At 44.7% G+C, this 22,476-nt stretch overlaps 1 protein-coding gene across 1 annotated transcript; it reads left to right on the top strand.

The window, feature by feature from the left end:
• The first annotated feature begins 3,032 nt into the window (after positions 1 to 3,032).
• On the top strand, positions 3,033 to 3,440 carry LOC136543928 (uncharacterized). Its single transcript, XM_066536243.1, has one exon. The coding sequence runs from the start codon at positions 3,033 to 3,035 to the stop codon at positions 3,438 to 3,440; it is 408 nt and encodes a 135-aa protein (XP_066392340.1).
• The last annotated feature ends 19,036 nt before the right edge of the window (positions 3,441 to 22,476 follow it).

Below are 22,476 nucleotides of genomic sequence, written 5' to 3'. Positions count from 1 at the left end.
TAGATAGGAGTGAATTCACCACCATGACACAGTAGAGACTTGAAAACCTGGTGTGGTGGTGATAGGTCTTTTCACCCCCGTGGGCTATTGCACTCCCTTGGGAACCTCAACTAGTCATACCACAGAAGGTGTGTTCGACCAGAGATGCAGGAGTATTAATGTTCCTAAGCGTACACTAATGAAAACAAAGCACGTCTCCTCCATTTACGCTGATGAGACAGCGTTAGTCTCGGCGCTGGTTTTTACTGTACATGTTAGCTCCTCCACTGATGCCCCAACACTATGTACACTCCTTGTGTTTGTGACAATACCACATGAGAGCAACACCGAGGTTGTCTTGGATATCGTTATCAGTGAGTTCATGAAGTTGCTGACTGAGTGTCCCTCCTATTACAAGGAGATGTCCCTACCGGGCACAGCGCGCAAGATGTTGGTCCCTATCGTGCAGGAGATGTTCAAGCAGTTGACGTGGCAAGATCCGTTGGAGCTATCAAATAGGAAGATGGAGGTGGCGAGCAAGCTGAAGTACATACTCTTGGACGGTGGTTCTACCTCCTCGCCGTATGCCAGGCTACTCATTGAATTGGCGGTCGACCCCATTATGAAATGGTTGAAGGAGACATGGACTCCCACCAGGTTCCCATAGTAGGAACAATTGGTATAGTTCTTGCACAACCTACTGCCATAGTTTCCTCATGCTCGGGAATTCTTGCATGATGTAGTGTTGCCCGGACTATTCGGCGCTGCCGACAGGTACGACGTTTTCTATAAGATTGTTCTAGTTAACGTATTTCTGCATCTGTGGATGTCGACCATTGAACGAGACTTGCTACAGCTGATGCTCACTGTGGGGGTATAACCCTAGGTACCCATAGCAATGGACATGGGCTACACTGCCAGAGGAGGTCCAGCCCATAAGATCAAGGCCTACGGTGCCCAGTTCTGGTCGGCGTGCACCATAAGGCAATCAGAAGACATCTTGGCGATGAAGGAAGATCTTTTTGGATATTATAGATATCGTATTCCTTGTAAATGCTTACCATATAACTGAATAGATCTAGGCCAAAACCGACTTGTAACCCTACCCCCAGACTATATAAGGTGGGTAGGGCCCCCCTCGAATGGATCTCATATTCACTATAATCCAACAAAGACACATGACGTAGGGTATTATATTGATTAGATGGCTCAAACCTGTCTAAATCGTTGTCTCTGCGCCTTATGTCACCATCCGGTTCCTATTACGCGCACCTCCACCGATCATCTACTATCGTGGGTATACCCCTCGGTAGACCGCTAACCAGATTTCATCGATAGTGGTGTGCCAGGTAGGGGGTGTACGTGCTGATTCCATGGGCAACCAGATGGTCACTTTCCTGAGCTCCATGGCCTAACGGCAATGGGGAGATCATGGAAGTGGTGCAAGATCACCCTACGCCAATCGTGCTAACACTTGCAACAACATCTCCAATCCCGATGCCCCACTGTAGGGTTAGGAGATCCATTAGCAATGATGATCTAATTGCATCCATCGATTAGATCACAGACCGCTTAGCAGAATGTCAGCTCCTCGCGGGTTCAGTCTTAGATCAATCCAGAGTGGGTAACAAATTTCCCATACTCCAAGATCACCAAGCCACTACAACCGAGTGACCTGCCCGGCCACTTCATTCAAGGAGGCCAGATTCTGATATGGTGATCACAGCAACTCTGGAAGGGCGTACCATTCAACTTCGACCACTCCCCGCCCCAACGGAGAGCATGCCGAACCCCTATTCTTTCGGGCTGGTGGGTGCTAGTCTGATCTATTAGGATGCCGTGCATCATCTTTTTGCCAACCATGTCGAGTGTAGCCACGTCGATGACCTCTATCAGAATGACTTCCTTGAGGCCGACTAGCCTGCTCCAATGGTAAACATGGTGCAAATCCAAACAGATCTTCTAGACAAAATGCTCCACACCATCTTGGAGGAAAGTCCTGAGCCATACTCCGAGGCCTCTGCCAACAACTACCCATCTTTCCCTCTAGGTTTGGGGAGAGAGTTTTTCATGGTTGGCCATGATAGCATCACTATCGATGGAGAAACCAGTGTCCAACACCGTGAGCGAGAAGCCAAGAACACTGATCGTTAATGACATCGTAATGAAGAAGCAGAAAACGCCGCCCAAGTCGCCAGAGGTGGCCCACCACCTCTCATCCGCAATCTCCAACAAGAGTTTCTCATGGTGGGTAATCAGCGAGTGGAGCAGACGTCGAGTGCCAATCTAGCTATGGCCACCCATGAGTTGGCTAGACTCCCACAAATGCCAGAGATACTCAAGATTCAAGCGCTGCTCAAAGTAGCTCAGACCCAAGTCAACAACATCTAGAATTGGATGTGGCCACCCGCATATTGGCTAGATAGTGAGGCCATCTCCATTGTCACCAGAGGACTCCATCATCGTTAGGAGCTATGCTCCAAAATTTATGGCAAGAGGTCCTAGACCATCAGCGAACTCCTCAAGGTTGTAAACTCATAAGCAGACTCCAAAGAAGCTGATCGGCTAGAGGGATCAAGGGCTGCACAGCCACGTCACCGCTGATTGGGAAACTCCATCGATAATGTAGAGCAGCCATGCGCTAAGCAAAATTTCAATGCTGCCTACAAAGAACTCCTTGATGGTCCATGCCTAATTCACAAGAACAGCAAGCACATAATGCAGCAATGCTATGGCATGGCCAAAGCTTTCCATGATGAGGAGCAAAAATGGCGAATGTGCAAGGATGACAAGTCAGACGATGGCAAAGGGGAGGAGCATCCTAAGGGCGCATGACCTACTGCCCAAGATGCAAGACTGTCGCCACAATTTTTGGAGGGTGCGCCGCCTCCGAGAGCAAACACCAGCAGAAGCTCACCGCTCGATAGGTCATGTCGATCACCAAGTATGACATGGTTGCCGATCCTAAATATCTAGATTGGTTGGAGCATCCTATCATGTTTAGTAGGGCTGACCAGTGGGCAGATATCCCATACCCTGGGTGTTTCCCACTCATGCTCGATCCAACCATCCGCAATGTGCGGTTCAAGAAGGTCCTCATCGACAGTGGGAGTGCCCTCAATATCCTCTTTGTTGGAGCCCTAACTGAGTTAGGCCTCATAAAGGACGATCTCATCCCTGTTGATTCTCCATTTTGGGGTATTGTACCTGGCAGAGCATCCCAACCTTTGGGGAAGATCACCTTGCTAGTCCAGTTTGGCACCACCGACCACTTCCGTACTAACTACATGAACTTCTTCATGGTAGACTTCAACACCACCTACCACGCCATCCTTGGCCAACCAGCTCTTGTCAAGTTCATGGTTGTGCCCCATTATGTCTACATGGTGTTGAAGATCCTAACGGAGCAAGGCATTCTCACCCCATGTGCCGACATCTCTAGTGCCTACGACTGTGAATGAGAAGGAATCACCATCGCCAAAGCAATGGACCTCTCAGCCAGAATGGAGGTTTGCATTGCCAACTCCAAGAAGATCCCAACAGAGGAGCAAGCGATCCCAACTCAGGAGCCACCTCGGTCTATGACTAAGTCCAAAGACACAAAGGAGGTTGAGCTCGTGATCGGCGATAGAAGCAGGACGGCCTAGATCAGGGCCCATCTCGACCACAAATAGGAAGACACGCTCATCAGCTTTCTCCATAGAAACATCGACATGCTGCATGGAAACCTATCGACATGCCCGGTGTTCCTCGGGAGCTGATCGAGCACTCCTTAAATGTCTCACCGACCACCAAACCAATCAAGCAAAAGCTATGACAATTCATGCAAGACAAAAAGGAGGCCATTAGGGTAGAAATAGCATGGCTCTTTGCAACCAGTTTTATTAAAGAGGTGTATCACCTAGAGTTGCTCGCCAATCTGGTCCTTATATGAAAAAAGAATAATGAATGAAGAATGTGCATTGATTACACTGATCTCAACAAGCACAACCCTAAAGACCCCTTCGACTTACCTCGCATTGACGAGGTCGTAGATTCAACAGCCAGTTGTGAGCTCTTATGCTTTCTCGATTGCTATTCTAGTTATCACCCGATCTCCTTAAAGGAGGAAGACCAGATCAAGACATCATTCATCACACCCTTCGGTGCCTATTGCTACACCACCATGTCCTTTGGGCTAAAGAATGCTAGTGCCACCTACCAGAGGGCTATCCAAAGATGCCTCCAAGAGCAAATTGGGAAGAACGTCGAGGCCTACATCAACGATGTGGTGGTTAAGTCTAAGACTACTGATAACCTCATCATCGACCTCAAAGAAACCTTCTAGAACCTAAAGAAATTCCAATAGAAGCTAAATCCCACTAAGTGCATATTCGGTGTTCCATCTGGTATACTCCTAGGCAACGTCGTCAGTCGCCACAACATCGAAGCAAACCCAAAAAAGATAGAAGTGGTCACCAAGATGAAACCACCGACCCACGTAAAGGATGTCTAGAAGCTAACAGGATGCATGGCGGCTTTAAGCCGTTTCATATCTCGATTGGGGGAAAAGGGTTTACCTTTCTTCAAGCTGCTCAAAGCTTTGGGGAAGTTCACTTGGATGCCTAAAGCCAACAAGGCCTTTGACGAGCTCAAACATTTCCTCATGATGCCTCTAGTTATGACAGCACCATAGCCTGGTGAAACCTTATTGGTCTATATTGTCATAATCAACCGTGTCGTCAGTACGGTCATTGTCATCGAATGAGAAGAAGCCGAGCATGCCTATATGGTTTAGTGCCCTGTATACTTCATTAGCAAAGTCCTAAAGGAGTCTTAGGCTCGGTATCCTCGGGTCCAGAAATTGTTGTATGCTATCCTTATTACGTCCAGGAAGCTCCGCCATTACTTCAAGACATATCAAGTAGCAGTGGTTACTGAGTATCCCCTGGGTGACATCCTACGTAATAAGGAAGCCAATGGCCACATCATTAAATGGGCGGTAGAGCTCGACACATACTCCATTGATTTCAGGGGCCGTCCAATGATAAAGTCTCAAGTGCTCGCTGACTTCATCGCTGAATGGACCGACATGCAAGCTTCTGTCTTAGTTGATTGACCCAAGCATTGGGTCATGTACTTTGATGGCTCCCTTAGCCATGATGGTGCTGGGGCAGGTATCTTTTTATTTCTCCATCTAGGGATCACCTTTGATATGTCCTCTGAATTCATTTTCTAGCCTCCAATAATGCCACCGAGTACGAAGCTTGTCTCCATGGTATCTGCATTGCTATTGAACTTGGTGTTAAACGCCCCTTGGTATACGATGACTCCGTGCTTGTCATTAATCTGGTCAACAAAGATTGGTCTTGTACCGGTGACAAGATGGATGCTTACTGCTCGAAAATCAGAAAGTTGGAGAGCAAGTTCTACGATATCAAATACCACCACGTCATTCGAGATCAGAACCAAGCAGCTGATCAGTTATCTAAGCTAGGGTCGACTAGAGCTGAGGTCCCAGTTGGTGTCTTTGTCTAGGATCTTCAAACTCCATCCATTAAGTAGGAGCAAGCAGTTCATGAATCTTCCCCTACCGAGCAATTAGTCCTGGTAATTCCCGCGCCGAGCAGTGATTGGCGAGAGCCTTTTATCAAGTACTTGACCACTACAGATGTACCATCTGACAAGAATGAAATGGAACACCTAATTCACCATAGCAAGCATTATATGCTAGTCGATGGCAAGCTAATGTGGAAGAATGCAAAGGAGGTATTGCTTCAGAAGTGCATATCTCAGGAAGGAGTGGCATTGCTTCAAGAAATCCACGCTGGATCCTGCAGCAACCACACAGCCTCTAGAAGTCTGGTCGGCAAAGCCTTCCGAGCAGGTTTCTACTAGCCTTCAGTAGTAGCAGATGCCGAAACACTCATCCGATGGTGTGAGGGTTGCCAATTATTCGCCAAACAGATCCACATTCCAGCTTAGGCTCTGTAGACGATTCCCGCCTCTTGGCCTTTCGCATGATGGGGACTGGACATGATTGGGCCATTCAGGAAAGCCCCTGGAGGATTCTGATGGGTTTATGTCGCTATTGACAAATTCTCTAAGTGGATTGAGTACAAGCCGCTCATCCAGTCTACAGCAAAGAAAGCAGCAGAACTCTTCAATAACATCATCCATAGGTTTGGGCTACTGAATAGTATCATCATCGACCTTGGTTCTACATTTACCGGTAGTGACTTCTAGGATTTCTATGAGGATCGGTGCATATCCGTTAAGTATGTATCGGTCGCACACCCTAGGGCCAATGGGCGGGTTGTGCGAGCGAACGTCATGATTTTAGACGCCCTAAAGAAGAGGTTATATGAGAAGGATTAGAAACATTCGGGCAAATGGCTCAAAGAACTACCAGATATGGTCTGGGACTTAGGACCTAGCCTAGTTACAATACTAGAGTCTCCCCCTATTTCTTGGTGTTTGGATCAGAGGCCGTGCTTCCCGCCGATGTTGCTTTCCGAGCACCAAGGATGGAGAATTATGATTAAGAGACCAATGATCAGGCACGCCAAGACGATGTCGACCGACTTGAGGAAGAATGCTTGGTCACATGTGTTCAGATGGCCAAGTACCTGGATAGTATATGTAAGTACTACAACCGCAATATCTAGGAGCGATCCTTCGCGGTCGGTGATATGGTACTCCACAGGAGACAGAAGACCAACGGGATGCACAAGCTATCTTCACCTTGGGAGGGTCCGTATATCATCAAGGCTGTGACCGACCAAGTCATATAGGCTCTGTGATCAAGACGGTGTTGACATCCCTAATTCCTGGCACATCGAACACCTTAGGCATTTCTATCCTTGAGGCATCCTACAAAACATATGTACCTTTTTGTGCATATATGCATTTCAATAATGATTCTATCTATGATGTTTTCTCCATTTGCTTTCCATAATTTTTCTGGAAATACTTATTTCTCCATGCTAAACATCTTTGAGACAATGCATTCTATCATCATTTGAGTCGACGACCAGCCACGTTCTCATTTGCGTTACTCAAAAGCAGCCCTGTCCTCGACTTAGCACCCAAGTATGCATGAGTAGTAGTGCTCCACGCCAAGGGCGATCGGCAGTGGCTCCTTGGTGATGCCTATATTCCCAAGTATGCATGAGCAGTAGTGCTCCACGCCATGGGCGATCGACAATGGCTCCTTGGTGATACCTATATTCCCAAGTATGCATGAGCAGTAGTGCTCCGCACCATGGGTGATCGGTAGCGGCTCCTTGGTGATGCCTATATCCCCAAGTATGCATTAGCAGTAGTGCTCTACACTACGGGTGATCGGCAGCGGCTCCTTGGTGATGCATGCATTCCTAAGTGTGCACAAACATCTCATGATAGAATGCCCCCACGTCTTGTCGGTACAGTGCTTAGCACCCTCCACAATTTGCAATTTTCGCCTCGGGTCTCCAAATTTCACCACGGTCTCTAATCTCACCACGGAAAAGTGCTAAGCACTCTCCAAATCTCTCCATGTTCTCCAAATTTCGCCATGGTCTCCAATCTCGCCATGGTAAAGTGCTAAGCACTCTCCAAATCTCTCCATGTTCTCCAAATTACACCACGGTCTCCAATCTCTCCACGGTAAAGTACTAAGCACTCTCCAAATCTCTCCATGTTCTCCAAATTTTGCCATGTTCACTAATGTTCACCATGGTATAGTGCTAAGCACTCTCCATTTTCTACAATTTTGCCATGGTATAGTGCTAAGCACTCCCCAAAATTCACCATGGTTAATTGCTAAGTATTCTCTCCATTTTTAAGTGCTCAGCACTCTCCAAATTTTACTCCTATGTCTAGTGCTAAGCACGGAGATTTAGTCCTTTATGCAATTATGAATAAACTCCAAATAAACATAAACTGCTCTGCAGGATATAAAATTCACCGATACATTGCTCCTGATAAATTTTGCTCTGTTTTCTTCATCACCAAGTTCATATATTTTATTTTTAAATCTTGTACTACCCGTCCTACATATTTGTATTGTAGGATCATCATCTGGGTGGTTGCACCATCTGGCCTTCGGATTTCTCTGTTGATCAACTGGTTAGACCACTAGGTTTATGACTTCATCGCCGACCAGTTGGTCGGACCTTTCGGCATTCACTCCTACTCAGTGCTCACTTCGCTGCCGACCAGTTGGTTGGGCTGCTCGTTACTTGATTCTTCGCCAACCAACTGGTCAGATTGTCTATCATTTCATCATCAGTTATGTTGGGGGCTTGCCAGCTAAGCTGGGGACTTCATCTGCCAATTCGCTTGTTGGCTTACTATGTTTTGCTGACGCTGCATGTCATGTGTGATATCAATGTTTTCCATGCTGTCCAGATCAAGATGCTGATCTTGGGCGGCACGTCAGGGGCTTTGATAAGTATATCTATCACAGCAATCCAGTGCTAAGCACTTTCTGTTTTCTCCATGTTTTACCGCTCCGTATTATTGAATTTTACTCCACGTATCCAGTGCTAAGCGCGGGGACTTCATCCTTTACACTTCATTCTTTGATCCTGCTACAAGATGTTTTTTTATCTTATAGTAGACTCGACGACTAAGTGTGTACACTTCACCTTGCGATGAATGTACTATTTTTTCTTCTTACTGGTTTTCAGCTAAGCTAGGGACTAGTTGTGCTCCAGGCTAAGCTAGGAGTTGGTTATCCTAACTAAGTGATCATTGAAATTCTTTGATCCTGACACCAGGTGTTTTCTTCACCTACTATTAGGCTTGGGGACTACAATGTATATATTGCACCTTGTGACACATATATCAGTACTAATATCTTCTTTGCATAAGCCATGAATGATGATCATTTGACTTCGCCAAGGAAGCCTAAGTGTGTACACTTCACCTAAGGTGGAGAATTTTTAAATTTTAAACTTGACCTCCTTACATCCTTCTGGCAAGCCTTACTTGGCTAAGTCTGAGGTCAGGTCACCTGATAAATTGGCTGGCTTCAATTTCTACCAGTCGGATTACCAGTTAAACTGGTCAGCACTTTGTTCTGTTGATTGGATTACTAGTTAAACTGGTTAGATTGCCAGATTTGTTGGCTGACTACAAGTTAAACTGCTCGGACATGCTCAAGATGACATTGCTTAGCGGATACAAGGCGCTCGAGGACTAGATGTGGGGGGTATAACCCTAGGTACACATGGCAATGGACATTGGATGCACCTCTAGGGGAGGTCCAGCCCATAAGATCAAGGCCTATGGTGCCCAGTTCTGGTTGGCGTGCACCACAAGGCAATCAGAAGGCATCTTGGTGATGAAGGAAGATATTTTTGGATATGATAGATATCGTATTCCTTATAAATACTTACCATATAACTGAATAGATCTAGGCCTAAACCGACTTGTAACCCTACCCCCTAGACTATATAAGGCGGGTCGAGACCCCCTCAAATGGATCTCACATTTAGTACAATCCAACAAAGACACATGACGTAGGGTATTATGTCAATCAGACGGCCCGAACCTGTCTAAATCGCTGTCTCTATGCCTTGTGTCACCATCCGGTTCCTATTACGTGCACCTCCACCAATCATCTACTACCATGGGTATACCCCTCAGTAGACTGCTGACCAGATTTTGTCAACACTCACCAAGGTGCTGACCGTGTTCTAGAAGTTCCTGTTGAAGTGTATTGGTGAAAACGCGCACAAAAATTATGACATTCTGCTACCATGGAAGCAAGCGACGTGGCCTGACATTTGGAATGGGTTTGTCGATGGTGTCATCATTCCTTACCTGAAGTGCGGACTTGGAAATGTTTGCAACTAGCCGCCATCGGGAGGAATGGTAGCTACGGATGCGCGGGTTGACCACTTGATGAGGTGGGCGTCTGAGATTTCACCCTAGAAAATGCTTGACTTCCTATAGGGTGAGTTCCCTGGAAAAGATTGGTAGGGTGCTCTATGCAGGTGGTTCTTCATGGCAGATTGCAATGACAAGATGGTGCTGCACTATGAGCTCGCTTTTGGTGGGACCGATTGGTGGGCACCATTCGTCGACAAGCTCGTTGTACCACGCTTGGCATCCCGGTTCATTGCCATTAGTGTCATCCCGCCGAATGAAGGGTACGACGTGTTTGACATGCTCCTCACCAAGTGGAAGCCAGTCGTGTTGCTGGAGTCAATGATGAAGAAGGTCCTAAAGTGCTTCATGGAGAAATGGACCGAGGGGCTATGCCACTGGTTGTTCGATGTGCAACCCACAAAGGAGGAGGTCGTGGCCTGGTGCTAGGAGTGGATGTAGCTCCTAATGCTGGATCTGCTTGCCATCGACAGTGAAATGCACATTGGCCTCCAACTAATCCACGAAACATATAAAATACCATAGGTAACTTAGTAACTTATTAATGTATTTCTGTTCTGAATGATTGCACCTGCGTCAGGCATTATAAATGTTAATCGTTGACACAATGTGTATTACTCTTTTCTGAATGCACACACGAGAAAGTCTGAAACTACATGATTATAACATGCCGAACAATGACTGAATCCTTTCACTTGCGTTAGGCATTATATAAATGTTAATCGTTGGCACAATGTGTACTACTCTTTTCTGAATGCACACGCGAGAAAGTTCGATACTCTGTGATTGTAACATGCTGGACAATGACCGAATGCTTTCACCTACATCAGGCATTGTGTAAATGTTAATTGTTGGCACAATGTGTACTACTCTTTTCTAAATGCACATGCTAGGAAGTCCGATACTGTGAGATTGTAATGTGGCGGACAATATCTATAACTCTTTTTCTGACTACACCCGTGCAACCTGTTCCATGGAAATCCACAACAATTAAATCTGTATTAAATTTGCATGAAACCCGAAGAGCCCAGTGTGCCTGGTTTAGCCATAAATCCACGAAAGAGGTAAGAGCGAGGCAACCGCTCTTCTCTATCTTCCTATGGTACTCCTTCGCCTTCTCTCTAGCCTCGAGCGAGTCACGTCTTCAGCTAGAGTGATGGACCATGGGAAGCACCCGGAGGAGAGCCATCCGGAGGGGAGCGGGCCTCCACCACGTCTTCGCTCCAATTTGCAGCGCCTTGGGTAAGGTGGTCTTGTTCTTAGTTGCCAGAGTCTATTCCATTCTGATCTCCTTAATCTTTTCTGGGCCATTTCTCACACCGCAATGCTAGAGGTTGGGCGGTTATCCGATGCCGCCCGCTCTCCGGACGCACGCCCTGTGGAACCAAAGGGGTCTTCTCCCCGCCACCACCGGGAAGTCCACGAGCCCCTTCGTAATTGGGATGCAGCTCATGACCTGCCCTCCGACCCTAAGGATGAGGTTAGTCTGCTCATGCTCTGCCTCAATGCCGTCTAGACTACCCTTGCCGCCTTAGAGTGGGAGACTGCTGATGCCTAGGTGGCAACCGATGCTCAGGCCAGGGCGATCGATAAGGTTTCCTTCATCAGGAAGCTCTGTCCAAATGTCCACAACCTTGTTTTGATGGTTTTAGTGTTGTCAACCCTAGAGGAGGAGTTAGCCGCTCTTCGAGAGGCGGCCCTCATCGTTGTCAATGACGTGAACGTAGGGGATGTCCTGCTTCAAGACCGTCTATGGGATAGGCCAACTCGAGTTAGGACGGTGGCCCTTAGCAGGGTGCACCATGGGGCTGCCTTAGCCCTTGCCATGGCGTAGCTTTGTTCTAGCCATGATTTTTGCCTGCTTAAATCTGGCTTTCCAGTTGGCACCGATGAGGAGGAGACGGAGGATCTCACTGGCGACTTTAGCGCCGCCACAGAGGCCATCGTGGTGGCCATGCATGCGGGAGACATCATCCTCACTACCTTCTTTGAGCCATTGATTATATCTAGGGTCATTCTAATATTAATGAAAGTCTAGTTTGTTACTTTAATTCGAAGAGCAACTTATGCGCGTCGCTTTATCTTTCACGGTGTTTGCTTATTGTGCTTGGATGCGATCGGCTTGTGCAGCTAACATGCTCGGATGAGGTGATTAGGAGGTCATGGGCCAGATCCTGCCTCCCCTCTCAAAAGGGAGTTAGGTTTTAGGGAAGCTTCCTTCCCTCTTATGAAACACCGTAGGTAACTTAGTAACTTCGCATATTTCTATTCTGAATGGTTCCACCTGCGTCAAGCATTGTAAATGTTAATCATCGACACAATGTGTATTACTCTTTTCTAAATGCACACATGAGAAAGTCCGACGCTATGTGATTGTAACGCGCTGGACAATATCTATTACTCTTTTCTGAATGCGCATGCAAGATTTCATTGTGCACGAAAGAAAGTCCCCTACTCTATGATTGTAATGCATTGGACAATAGATTTTGTGTCTAGGCGACTCCTCAACTTGCAATGGGATTGTTCGACCCTATAGTTCTCTCTTAAGAGGAACGGCTCGAGTTGCAATGAGGTAGTCAGACAAGATAGATGTCGCTCATATCACACTTAGATGTTAGGTTTAATTTACAGTGGCAACATAGTGATAAAAATGGTTCAAAATGTACAACTTATTACAGAACCATAAAATAGACATTGTGTCATAAGCAAGACTTCAATTATTACATCAAGAATCATTTTAAATCCAAATTTCGATGCCTACGTGGCAACATAGGGATAAAAAGGGTTCAACATGTACAACTTATTACAGAACCATAAAATAGACATTGTGTTGTAAGAAAGACTTCAATTATTACATCAAGAATCATTCTAAATCCAAATTTTGATGCCTCCGTTCTATCACCTTCTACCACATCCCTCCCTTCGACTATTGAACTATCACCAATCTCTTGTGCGTCCCTTCCTCGGTAGGGAATCAAGGTGACTATGCATCCAAAGGATGTGGTGATGATGACGAAGCAGGCATCGAAGTCATGACGGTGCTGTTGAGGTCGAACTCGCTTAGTGAGTGCATCTCGCTTGGTGAGTACGCTAAAATCTCATCGTCCAAATCTAATGTCTCAACATGCTCAATGAAGTGGTTTACCTGGACAAATGGTGGACTCTCTAGTCTGCTGAACTGAAGTAGTAGTGTTAGACCCTAGGGTCGACTTAGCTCTATTAATGATAGGATTAGTAGGCTCAGTGGTCGCACCAGGCTCCGTGATTGTTGGGGAAGCCCTAGGAGGCTTTGTATGTGCTCCTATGGCGTCGCATGCAGTATCTAGCCCCTCGACTTGATTGGGCAGAGAAGGTCGATCAGCTGCCCCATGAGCTGAAGCTAAACTCTACTTATGTTTGACTGTAGTACTACTAGCATTAACAGGTTCAGTCATCTCATTTGTTGAAGAAGCCCTAAGAGGCTTTGTATGTGTCCTCATGGCAGCTTGCACCTCGACCTGAGGGGGCGAAGAAGGTGGATCACCTGCCTCATTAGAACCTGAAGTTGGCTCAAGTATCTTAGGTGTTGGAGAATCCTTGAGAGGCTCTGTATGTGCCTTCGTGGCAACTTGCCCTTGACCTAAGGGGGTGAAGAAGGTGGATCACCAACCTGATCGGGACCTAAAGCTAAACTTTGCTTATGTAGCGTCGTCGCAATAGGCAACTCTATGTGGACAATTGTATTATCAGGACTAGTCAGATAACCAGCAATGGGGTTGACCTGACTACCACATTGCAACTGAAGCGTCTAAAAGTTAGGGGCCTTAACCCTTGTGGCACTGTACAATTGATTAAAGCAACCAGTGAACACATTGCACATTAGGTTGATTTTTTGGCCTTGTTGGTTGATGGCCTCACAAAAATAGATGATTGCTAGCTCATCTGCTCTTTGAGAAGGACCACACTCTCTGCTTGCTTATCAATAATTGCTTTCAAACACCTCTCTTATCGTTCCATATGCTTTTGGTTTTCTTCTTGGCCGACAACTAGCCTAGCAAGTATCTATCCAAGCTCCGATGATTGCTGAACGGACACTGGAGGTGGTGCCTACTTGGCTATCATCTCTGTAGTAGGTGGAACATCATCCATCTCTTTGTCGGCCACACCATCAGAGGATGACCCTCTCTCATCGTGGTCGTTTGACATAGGGTCATGGTAGTCGCTGTTATCGGAGTCTAAATCTTGCACTCATACATTCAAGATTCCTCCAATCCTATACTGGTGCTCTACCTGCTCTAGGGCTACATCCACTATTTCATGTCTTTCTCTATCCTATATGGGTAACAGCTCTTGAACAGACCTAAGGGCACATTGTCCATGACAATGATCTTCCGAACTTGCTGGCATGTAGGTCGTAACCTCGTAGGTCGATTCGTTGTATAGTGGCCCATTCTTTTTAGAGTCAATCATGCATAGCAGATAGCTAATGATGTGAGGGTACACGTGCTACCATCCAGTACTAATAGCATCAGCTATCACATCCTCGATCTCAGATAGGAAAAAGTGTAAGAAGTCAAATTGTTCGCCTCTCCATATTGATAGTAGTAGCCACTGCTGCAAGCTGGTCATGGCTTGATTATTAGATTCATGGCCGATGTAGGCGATTTCTAGATATTACCAAAACGTTGACAGTCCTGGCACCCCTTATAATATTCAAAATAGTCTTCCAATATTGTTGGCCAGAAATATCCAGTTCTGCAAATAATCCATTTCATCTTATAAGCCGATTGATGAGCTCCACATATCCCTTCATGCACCTCGCCCATCAACACCTTCACTTCCTCTTGATTTAGGCATTTGAGCAATACCCCATCGACTGTTTTGTAATACAGCTGATCATCCAGTAAAACATACTTAGTCGATTTATATCTTAGCTTTCTGGCAACTTTCTACGATGGATTTCTAAGGTAATTGGCTATTTCGACTCTCCAATCATCATTTGAGGTTTCACTACTCAAGACTTCTCAAAACACTCGATATCCTAACACACTTTGAGCTAGAGGATTAGCCTCTTGGTTTTGTGCTCTCAGAATATGTTGGAAAGAGACATAAAGAAATTCCTTGAGCAACCATTGGCACTTATCATAGTATCTTTCCAAAGCACCTTTTTTGCATTCATACAGGCCAATCAACTGATTAATAATTAACTGTGAATCTCTAAATATTTCAATTGCTTCAGCCTTTATTTAATGAAGAAGCTGAAGTCCTTTAAGAATAGCCTCATATTTCACTTGGTTGTTGGTAATCATTGGTTCAGTTAAAAGAGCAAACTCAAAACTTGCCCCCTGAGGCGAAATAATAACAATACCAATGCCACCACCTTGCTTGCCTGATGATCCATCAAATAATAACATCCAAGGTACCGGCTCTACAGAATCAATGCTTGGCTTATGATGCTAGGTGACAAAATCAGCCATTATTTGTCCTTTGACTGCTTTAGCTGATTCGTACTTCAAGTCAAATTCCGATAACGCGAGAATCCACTTTCCCACTCTCCCATTCAGTATTGGCATTGATAACATGTGCTTAATCACATCAGCCTTAGAAACAATCGTACATTCGGCTGATAATAAGTAGTGTCGCAACTTAGTGCAAGAGAAATATAAGCACAAGTATAACTTTTCAGTGGGAGAATATCTTATGTCTAGATCCAGGAGTCTTCTACTTAGATAGAAAACAACTTGCTCTTTTCCTTCAAACTCTTGCATCAAGGCCGATCCAATTGTCTTGTCATCAGCCGATATGTACAACTTAAAAGGCTTACCTTGCTGAGGAGGGACCAGCATAGGTGGACATTTCATATATTCTTTTATTTCTTCAAATGCCTTTTGTTGTATGTCACCCCACTTAAATTCTTGATTATTTTTCAACTTCAACAAGGGAGAAAACGACAGAACTCTTTCCGACAAATTTGAAATGAATCTTCTGATGAAATTAATCTTAATAAGCAATGATTGTAACTCTGTTTTTGTAGTCGGGGGAACTGCCTCATCAATTGCTTTTATGCTTTTTTGACCAACTTTGATTCCTCTCTCGTGGACCATGAAACCCAAGAATTGTCCAGCTAACACTCCAAAAGCACACTTATTAGGATTCATCTTTAGACCATGTTTTCTTGTGCATTCCAGAGTCTCCCACAAATCAGCTAGATGCTCCTTGTACTCTTTCGATTTTATCATCACATCATCGATGTAGATTTCAACAATCCTACCGATCAACTTATGAAAAATATAATTCATTACCCTTTGATAAGTTGCACCAGCATTCTTCAGACCAAAAGTCATCACAACCCACTCGAATAAACCGATTGCACTGGGGCACCTAAAAGTGGTCTTTGCTATGTCTTCCTCAGCCATGAAATTTTGGTTATATCCTGCATTACCGTCTATGAAGCTAATAACCTTGTGCCCGGCTACTACATCTACTAGCATATCAGCTATCGGCATCGGATAACCATCCATGGGTGTGGCTTTGTTCAAATCCCTGAAATCAATGCAAACTCTTAATTTTCTATTCTTCTTATACATAGGGACAACATTCGATATCCACTCTGCATATCAGCACGGTCGAATAAACTTTGCTTCCAGTAACCTTTCAGTATCCTTTTTGATTTCATCAAGCACGTTCAGGTTGAATCTCCTCGGAGCTTGTTTAAACGGTTCATATCCAGGTTTGATTGGTAACCGATGTTCAATAATTGATCGGTCTATACCAAGCATCTCATAGTATTCCCAAGCAAAACAGTCTTTAAATTCCTTTAATAAATCAACTAACTCTCGCTTATACTCAGGATCCAACTTGGCACTTATATACGTCGGCCTAGGTCTATCTCCAGAACCAATATCTACTTCTTCTAATTCATCGGCCGATGTGAAGCCATATCCTAGTTTCCCATCTGTACCATCTATTGGATTATCCATTAAGACAAATTTTCAAAGTTGACTGCTTGGATCGGCTATTGGCTTTCATTATTGACTCTAATGAAGCCTCCTTCCCATATATTGCCAGAAAAGCATTCGAAGTCTCCTAGTTCCCAAAAGACTGGACCGACTGTTGTAATACTCACAGACTCATAAGTGCAAACTAGCTGGACATCATCTCCATGCCATTGAATCAAACAATGATGCATGGTTGATGGCACACAATAGTTCACATGAATCCAATCATGACCAAGGAGTAAACTATATGACATTTTTTCATCGATTACGAAGAATGTGGTAAGCAGAGCCTTACTCCCGATTGTTAGTTCGATGTTCATTGCCCCCCAGGTCTTAGATGCATTACCCCCAAAGTCTTTAAGCATCATGTCAGTCTCAATCAGATCTCCTAGTCCCTTTCCAAGTTTACAAAAAGTGGTGTAAGGCATGAGATTGACAAAAGCACCATCGTCCACCAACATCTTGTTCATCGGCTTCCCATCAACAAAACCTTTCACATATAAAGCCTTTAAGTACCGATGCTTGACTGGTTTATCAAATATAGCATGTTGTATAACTGTCAGCTTGGCAACTGTCTCCTCATACTCTGATTCATCAAAATCTGAGTAACTTCTTGATCTGCTGGAGCGCTGAACTCTGATGGCAATAGAAAAACTATTTGAATATTAGCGGATGGTTGCCTTTTATCGGCTGCTTGCTTAGCACGCCATACTTGAAGTTTACCAGATGCCTGAGCCTGTTCCAACTCTCTATTCCTTAGGCGTTGCACCCTTCTCTTCTGGCTTCTTGTCAAACCTCCTAGACACCATTGACCTTCCTGCCAAATATATTCTTCTTCACTACTTTCTTCTTCATAATCAGCCCAGTTTTGATCAACAACTCTTTTTCCAAGCCAATTATGAACACCTCCATTTTTTAAGCACCGATCCATGTTATTATGATGATATGCATCTTGAGCATGGATAGACTGGCGGTTGGCTTGAGATTGCCTAAGCTCCCAATATTGATCACTGCACTCTGGACAGTTATTCCTGGTAGGCAACTTCAAACCTTCATTCCAGCAATGTCTGAAGAAAGGGCAATTCCAATATGATTCAGCTTGCATTCTTTCATACCTCTCTTTTTCCTATTGACGCTGGTATTCTTGCTCTTCTAACCAATGCTAATAATCCTTTTCCTTCTATCGCTGCCATTTATTCAATAGAATTTGAGATGTAACCCACAGCTTTGTCGCCCCATGTTTTGATGTTTCTCCCTGCTCATATCGGCTCTTTTGCTTGTCGCGACATCTTCTAATTTCTCTATATTCGTCAGCCGATATTTGCCTCTTGGGATCGACTGTTCTAGCTTCTCTTTATTTGGTTGATGCCAGGACCTCAGTCTTTCCTTTAAGTAGCCTAGCATCGACCATGTTTTGATCTCTTGGGAAAGGATTATCACCAACTTTCATTTTCCGAGGCGTGTCAAATTTGAGTCTTCCTTGCTGAATAGCCCTCTATATATGCTGCTGGAAAATTCTACAATCATTAGTGGAATGAGAAGTAGCGTTATGGAACTTGTAGAACTTCTTATTCTTCAACTGATCAGGGGGCAACATAACATGATTATTTGGCAACTTGATCTATCCCTTCTCAAGCAAGAAATCGAAGAGCTTGTCTGATTTTGTGACGTCAAAGTCATAGCTCTCCTCGACTCCTCTTCCCTAAGGATTTGGCACCATTACTGTCTTTTTGCCCCAATTCCATTCAGCCGTGGCAACCTCTTCTTCTTTATCTTCATAGTCGTCATCGACTAAATATGGATTATAAGCTTTGGCCACTGTGGTACTCTTTTGGAATCGAGTATCTCTGCGCATACTCTAGAATTGGCTATTGAACATCGCCACTCGTTGAGCCAATTGACCCAAGTTGTCAAATCCTTATCCCAGCTGTTTTTCTTTCCATGTTGGCAGCATCCCTTGAATGGCCAAAGCGCCTAGCTGATTATCAGCCAAATTTAGTGAGAAGCACAAATTCCTAGTCTCTCAGAACCTTTGAAGAAACTTAGTGCCTAATTCGTTAGTTTTTTGCCTTATAGTTGTTAAATCGGTGATCTTCTTTTCTACAGACCTAGTATAAAAATATGTATGAAATTTCTTTTCTAGGTTAGTCCAATTGGTAATGGAGTTGACTGGCAGCGATGAAAACCATGTGAAGGCTGGTCCTGACAGGGCCAAGGAGAAGAAACAAACTTGATGGGCCTCTTCAACGGATGCTTCGCTCAACTATGTAAGATACCGACTAACATGTTCTATTGTGCTTGTGTTGTCTTGGCCAGTGAACTTAGCAAACTCTGGGAGCCTGTAATTTGTAGGAAGAGCGACAAAATCATATCATTCTGGATATGGGCGTTTATATAAGAAGGTCAGTCCTTTTGACTTAAGACTGAACTAATTCATCATTATCTCGGTCACCTTTAGCAACAACTCGTCAGCATGTGAATTTGGATTTCTCTGCACTTACTGACCCATCTATGGATTGAAATCCCATGTGCCTTGATACTCTAGATTCAAAATCATGTGAAGGGTGTTATAATATGTGCCATAATGATACCCCTATGGAATATCTATCTACTGGGTCCTTTGCTGGTTTGCTGCTTGAAGTTTCTGGTTATAGACATTAGGATTTATATCTCTACAGATCCTTTGAATTAATGGTGCTATTTTTTGAGCCAACAACGGTATGTGGCCTGATGTGCCAAGATTAATCATCTGGTTCTGACCTTGTCCCACCGGCTATTGCACATGCTGTACTGACGATCTAGGATTATATTGCATCTAATTCATAGTAACACCTTGAGCTTGCTCAGATGAACTCTAAACTACCTGGACATCATCATTACTAGCTAGTGCTGCTTCTTGATGTCTGGTATCAGTTTGATTAGTCCCTTGAGTCGGCAGATGTGGAATGTTTTAATAAGCCGGTCGAACCTGATCAACTGGAAACCCATGAAACACTTCCTTCATGGTGTTGTGGAATTTGTTCAAGAAAATTTCATTATGGTTTCATATGGCATCATGAATAGATTTGTTTATAGCTTTCGTGAAGAAACGCCTATCTTCAGTCTCATCTGCATCTGTCTACCCATGCAACAGAACTCTTGGTAGTGGATACTTCTGAATAATTGTATTGTCACATGTCTTGGTGTAGGACAACAAACACATATTCTAAAATTCTTCTATAGCTTTGCTGATGACATCTTTATCTCCATCAGGTAGGTCTTTGTAAGGTACCATAAGGATGTCATTGTTATTGTAAGCTGTTATGACAATTGTGGGGTCCCACCGAGCGTGCCAGAACGTGTATCGGCATGAAATTTTTGTCCCGTGCCGGGGCACACGAGTAAGCCAGAAGGGTCCGCTCGATGGAGCTGGAGATGTAGGTCATACCCTCGCATGTCGATTCATTATACAATGGCCCATTCTTTTTAGAGTCAATCGTGCGTAGCAGATAGCTGATGATGTGAGGGTACACATGCTACCGTCTAGTACTGATAGCATCAGGTATCACATCCTCGATCTCAGATAGGAAAAAGTGTAAGAAGTCAAATTGTTCGCCTCTCCATATTGATAGTAGTAGCCACTGCTGCAAGCTGGTCAATGACTCCCTGTTGCCGCCACGAGGCAAGACTGTCTTCCTCAGAGCCATGTGTAGAATGTAAGCCTCTAGACGTAGTCTGTCCAGTGTACGCAAGGAGCCATCGGTGAAGGGCTCCATGAAGAGCAACCGAATCTCTTGGTGTGTAGAAAAAGTAACTCTAGCCCTGCTATGACATGAAGGAAGAGCATCTTTGTAGACTATCTTGTGGAGCTTCCTGTCTGAAGTCTCAACCCCAAGCAGTTGTTGTAGGCGGTTATAGTTTAATCGCTCTAGCTGACCATCGAGCATAAAACCAATGAAGTCGTGCTCTGGATGAATCCATACTATTGCATAGAACTAACACACTCAGCTTATCACAATTCGATCAACCTCACTGAAAAGGTGAACGAAGCTCGGGAACTGCTCAAAGAGGGGCTGGATGGGTATACCAGCTGCTCTCTCAAGCTCATCCCAACCAAGTATCCTTTGGTCTGCTAGTGTCGTCCCTCTAGCATGGTAGCTCCTGAAGAAACTCTCCTGAGTCATAGTCCAAAACTATGATTTTGTGCTAGGCTCTTTGAGTAGTGGAAACCATAACTCAATATCACAGAACCTGATGCTCCGTATCTTCTTTGAGCTGTAATACCGAAAGACATAGAACTAAACCACTTCTATCTTTCTCTTAATATTACTGCTCCTCATAGCACCATTGGCAGACATCAAACCTCCTCAACTGCTCCTCGTACCACCAATGGCAGACATCAAATTACCTCCTCGATTGCTCCTCGTACCACCAATTGTGGCACACATCAACTTACCTCCTCGACTGCTCCTCGTACAACCAATTGTGGCACACATTGAACCTCCACGAGTGTGAGCGCGCGCGCCCCCATGAGTAACTGCAGATTTGATCTAGGAGGGTGCAAAATGACTGGTCTAGTTTTTGGAGTGGAACTCGATCATTTGCTGTAGTTGTTCCTTAGTGAGCCCCTCCTCCATAGGTTCCATTTCAGAACTCTCCTCACACTGCTGCTATCGGCGAGCCATTCGAGTTCACCTGCGAGAATTCTTGGACTCTAGGGCTAGCATAGCTTTTGTTGATTCTTCCACTGCTTCTTGGATACTGCCCGCCTTCCTCTACCTCTTCCTAGGCTGTGGTAGTACATGTTCCTCTGCTTCTGGGGCACAATGAGCCTTCCTCTAGCTCTTTCTGGGCTATGGTGGTGCCTGTTCCTCTACTTCTTAGAGAATGGTTGCCTGCCTCTGGGCCTATCTACGATGTGGTAGTGTCGGCATGAATTTTTTGATCCATGCTAGGGCACACAAGTAAGCCAAAAGGGTCCGCTCGATGGAGCTAGAGATCCACCTGGCTTCAACGCAGGGATTATTGATCCTGCGCACTCCTCCCAAGACATGCTAGTCAATTTGACCCTACAATTGACAAGGAGAGAAAGCTAATCAGTAATTTAAGGCGAAACATGCTGGTGTTGCCAGACAGTCCTAAATGTGCGGCTCTGAGAGCCGATGTGGAAGGAGATCGACTAAATAGCCGTTTCTAGCATACTCATAAGAATAAATCAGTTAAAGCTCATGGAGTCATGGAAGAAAAATCGGTTATCATTCAGGATGAATATCATTATTTAGACAAATATTAGTCAATGGCAATAGGATGTCAACACTAATCAGTTTATGCTAAGCCAATGACTGCAAGTAACCAAATCCCTTTTCTATATGAAAAATTCATCCCATCATCATTTAACCATTTAATAGAGATAAATCTATGAACATATTAGATCTCATCTATCGCTATGACCAGTGGGCATGAGGCAGAATCATGCAGGCTGTTATACAATAATAAGATCATGGTGCTAACATATCTTTCAACCTATCTTTACTTCAAAGGTCTCGTGACATGAACTGCATATGTGAAAACACTCGATATCGGCTAAAACAGCCGATTTAGGCATAGCGCATAATTAAGGTCATGCCCTATCAGGAATAGATCTACCAAATAATGATCCCCACTCCATGGTGCTAATAGTGGGGTG

This window comes from Miscanthus floridulus, chromosome 3 (genome assembly GCF_019320115.1).
Source record: "Miscanthus floridulus cultivar M001 chromosome 3, ASM1932011v1, whole genome shotgun sequence".
In the NCBI taxonomy this organism is placed as follows: domain Eukaryota; kingdom Viridiplantae; phylum Streptophyta; class Magnoliopsida; order Poales; family Poaceae; genus Miscanthus; species Miscanthus floridulus.
This window is presented reverse-complemented; position numbering and strand designations above follow the sequence as displayed.

Excerpts from the sequence above, each read along its gene's own strand:
- LOC136543928 (XM_066536243.1), top strand. The coding sequence starts at position 3,033 with ATGCTCGATCCAACCATCCGCAATGTGCGGTTCAAGAAGGTCCTCATC.